The 4,314-nt window shown below is 39.3% G+C and overlaps 2 protein-coding genes across 2 annotated transcripts in view; both read left to right on the forward strand.

Annotated features, from left to right (window-relative positions):
• Positions 1-1,066: 1,066 nt before the first annotated feature.
• LOC106519430 (extracellular calcium-sensing receptor-like) lies at positions 1,067-3,882 on the forward strand. Its single transcript, XM_014011118.1, has 6 exons — positions 1,067-1,155; positions 1,245-1,533; positions 1,622-2,371; positions 2,463-2,690; positions 2,810-2,933; positions 3,083-3,882. Exons 1-6 carry the CDS (start codon positions 1,067-1,069, stop codon positions 3,880-3,882), a joined length of 2,280 nt encoding a protein of 759 aa, XP_013866572.1.
• A 323-nt stretch (positions 3,883-4,205) lies between these two features.
• The window catches only part of LOC106519366 (extracellular calcium-sensing receptor-like), a 4,244-nt gene continuing 4,135 nt past the window's right edge, over positions 4,206-4,314 (forward strand). The window contains 1 exon segment of the mRNA XM_014011001.1: positions 4,206-4,242. Within this exon segment, the coding sequence (XP_013866455.1) occupies positions 4,206-4,242 (37 nt within the window).

Below are 4,314 nucleotides of genomic sequence, written 5' to 3' on the forward strand. Positions count from 1 at the left end.
TCAACCAACCAACCAATCAATCAATCAATCAATCAATCAATCAATCAATCAATCAATCAATCAATCAATCAATCAATCAATCAATCAATCAATCAATCAAGAAAACAAAACTTTAGTGACTGACAGATTTATGATTTAAAAAGACAATAAAGAGAACTATTGATCACTTCATGAAGAACAACACTGATTTATAGTTTATTTAACTTATTCTGGTTTACTCAGTTTACATGTTAAAGCTTCCAAATGTAATAAATGTCTCCTTATGTCCAAGTCTAAACCTGGAATTATCTTTGTCACATAGTGTACAAGGGTTTTCATTCATTGTTCCTTTAAATGTATTTTACCTGCTTTTCAGCAAAGGGTTGTGGTGAGCTAGGGCCTATTTCTAGTGGTCATTGGGCAAGAGACAGGGTACTCCCTGGACAGATCACCAGGCCTCATAGAGACAAATGAGACAAGCCTTCATGCTCAACACTCACTCTTAATGGCAATTAGGGTTAACAGTTAACCTAGCATATGCAGTATGTTTTATGAAACAGGCACATACTGGCACACATGAGGAGAAAATGCAAACTCCTTCAAGACAAACTGCTGGATGTTAAACCTGCAACAATCTTGCTGTGCAGTATCAACCCCTGTACCATCACAACTGAAATGAAAACATCAAAATACTAAAGAAATTTAGAATCAGTTTAGTTAAAAAATAATTAAAAAAATATGAACTTACCAGCTTATCATGCTTTTTTTTTTTTTTACAAATAACTAAATCTGTAATGTATTATTCAAAATGATAATGCGAAAAGATCCAATCAAGACAGTCCAACATGTTTCTGATTGGATAATAGGTATGTGGTAACCCTTATGTAAGTAACAACACTGAATGCCACACTTAATACGGGTGGGTGGCTCTTCTCCATCAGAATCCATTACCATGAAAATGTCACCAGTATTAGCAGGGCTGCTTTTAATGGTGTTCCTAATAGCATATGGCACCGCGGAGGACACTTCTCTTTGTCAGATACTGGGGAGTCCAGAGTTTTCTCTGCTGTATAAAGAAGGCGATTTGATGATTGGAGGGGCCTTTTCCATCCACAGCAAAATCACGCAACCTCAACTTTCCTTTACAGAGAAACCAACACCTCTAGTGTGTGCCAGGTAATGTTGAGCCTTATACAAAGAACTGTCACATCTATTTTTTTTTGCAGTAGTTATTGTAAATTTATGTTCTACTATTTTTGTTCCAGTGTTAATCTAAGAGAGTTTCGATTTGCCCAGACCATGATATTTGCTATTGCAGAAATAAATAAAAGTAAAGCTCTTCTACCCAATGTTTCCATTGGTTATCAGATTTATGACAACTGTGGCTCAACATTAACCTCAATGCGTGCAGTGATGGCTCTATTGAATAGTAATGAGTGGACATTGGGCAATAGCTGCTCTGGCCAATCATCTGTTCACACTATTATTGGGGAGTCTGAGTCTTCTTCAACCATTGTGCTTTCACAGACTACTGGACCATTTAAAATACCAGTGGTGAGAGATATGCCAAATCCATCAAAGTTTTATCAAATGTAAAGCCATTTTCTTATTCAACTTGTAATTTTCTGTTTTGTGCTGACAGATAAGTCATTCAGCTACTTGTGAGTGTTTGAGCAACAGAAAGGAGTATCCYTCATTCTATCGAACTATTGCAAGTGACCTTTATCAAAGTCGTGCCCTTGCTCAGCTGGTCAAACACTTTGGCTGGACCTGGGTCGGAGCAGTCAACAGCGACAGTGACTATGGCAACAATGGAATGGCAATCTTCCTTGCTGCAGCCCAGGTGGAAGGAGTGTGTGTGGAGTACACAGAGAAATTCAACAGAGATGAGCCCGAAAAACTCCTCAGAGTTGTAGATGTGATCCAAAAGAGCACCACTCGGGTCATTGTTGCCTTTCTTGCCCATGTGGAAATGAACAACCTGCTAGAGCAGCTGAGTCTGCGTAACATCACAGGTCAACAGTTCATTGGTGTGGAGGCCTGGATCACTGCTGACAGTCTTGTTACACCTACAAGCTTTAGTGTGCTGGGAGGTTCATTAGGCTTTGCTGTACAAAAAGCCAATATAAGTGGTCTTGAGGATTTTCTAGTTAAAGACTTTTGGGAAACAGAGTTTCAATGCAATGAGACAAACATAGGGAGTATTCTTAACTCTTGCAAAGAAAACCAGGATTTAACTGCTTTGAGAGATTATGATGATGATGTGGCAGAGCTGAGATACTCTAGCAATATTTACAAAGCCATCTATGCAGTAGCTCATTCTCTGCACAGCATCCTCAAGTGTTCTGACAGTAAAGGATGTACAAAGTCTACAGAGGTCAAGCCTTGGGAGGTAAAACTAATAACTATACAGTTTTGTTTGTAGTTTTTTTAACTCATGTTGATGTTAATACTGACAGACATTAACATTTACTGTGTTTCAGATAGTAGAAGCTCTAAAGCAGGTGAATTTCACTTTAAGTAATGGGGACCATGTGTGGTTTGACCACACAGGAGCGGTAGCTGCAAAGTATGAAGTGGTGAACTGGCAGCATGTATCAGATGGATTCGTTCAGTTTAAACCAGTTGGCTACTATGATGCTTCTCTTCCTCTTGGGCAGATGTTTGTTCTTGATACAAATGCAATAATTTGGCCTGGAGGAAGCAAGGAGGTAAAGATTGTAACTGACCCTAAAAGCTAGCAGAACAATTCTGATAATAATTGTGTTTAAACGTCTGCCAAAAAAAAAAATACTGACGATATGTATGTTTTCACTTATTTGAAATGAAGTTGCCTGTTTCAGTATGCAGTGAAAGCTGCCGGCCCGGAGCTCATAAAGTCCTTCTAAAAGGAAAGCCTGTTTGCTGCTATGACTGTGTCCCATGTCCAGTTGGGGAAATTAGCAACACCACAGGTACCACTCATCGGAATTATGACCATTTGCATACACTGTTTGCTTGCTACTGTATGTGTATCATATTCAAATGTGCTATGATGCGCTCCCTTATAAACATTATCAGGATGTGATAAGTGAAATTGYAATAATCTTATTTTTTATTACAGATTCTATTGACTGCAAAAAGTGTCCTGAAGCATATTGGCCCAATCATAACAGAGATGCATGTGTACCTAAAATTATTGACTTTCTCTCCTTCAGTGAGGTTATGGGCAAAATACTTGTTTTTTTCACTTTGCTTGGTGTGCTTCTGACAATAATAGTGGCAACACTAKTTCTGATCTATAAAGACACTCCACTTGTAAAAGCAAACAACTCTGAGCTGAGCTTCTTGTTGCTCTTCTCGTTGTCCATGTGTTTTCTSTGTTCTCTGACCTTCATTGGCCAGCCCACTGAGTGGTCCTGCATGCTGCGACACACGCTGTTTGGCATCACCTTTGTCCTCTGCATCTCTTGTATTCTAGGGAAAACAATAGTTGTTTTAATGGCCTTTAAAGCTACACTCCCAGGCAACAATGTGATGAAATGGTTTGGGCCTTCACAACAAAGACTCGCTGTTTTGTCTTTCACTTTCATACAGGTCATAATTTGTTCTCTGTGGTTAACAATAAATCCTCCATTCCCCTTCAAAAATATGAATTATTATATGGAGAAAATTATTTTTGAATGTGCTCTGGGATCACCTATTGGCTTCTGGGCTGTTCTAGGATACATTGGATTTCTCGCTTTGTTATGTTTTGTACTTGCTTTTTTGGCCAGAAAGTTGCCAGATAGCTTCAACGAAGCCAAATATATCACATTTAGCATGTTGATATTTTGTGCAGTGTGGATCACCTTCATCCCAGCATATGTGAGCTCACCAGGGAAATTCACAGTTGCAGTGGAGATACAGTTTTTGCCATTCTGACATCGAGTTATGGGATTCTCTTTTGCATATTTGCACCAAAATGCTTTATTCTTGCACTRAAACCAGAACTGAACACAAAGAAGCACATGATGGGAAAAATGCAGTCATAGCCATTTCAACATAAACACAATTAATCTTGCTTTTTTATTCTAGAATTGCATGGTATACACTCCTGATCAAAATCTTAAGACCAGTCAAAAAAGTGCAAGTATTTGCATTTTGCACTATTGGCTCTTAAGAAGGTTCTAAGTGTAACCGGGTGGTTTTGTTGGAAGGGTATCTTTGTGGTCGCTGTGATTTCCCACCCGGGGTGGGGTTCGTGAATGCATCTTTTGCCCCTCCTTCCGCTTTCTGGTGGCGGTACTGCCGGGCTAATTGGTATTTAGGCTCCTGGTGCGCACGCCAGGTTTTTCATACACAAAGGGCGTCGGC

Source organism: Austrofundulus limnaeus, unplaced genomic scaffold (assembly GCF_001266775.1).
Source record: "Austrofundulus limnaeus strain Quisiro unplaced genomic scaffold, Austrofundulus_limnaeus-1.0 Scaffold76, whole genome shotgun sequence".
Classification (NCBI taxonomy): Eukaryota; Metazoa; Chordata; class Actinopteri; order Cyprinodontiformes; family Rivulidae; genus Austrofundulus; species Austrofundulus limnaeus.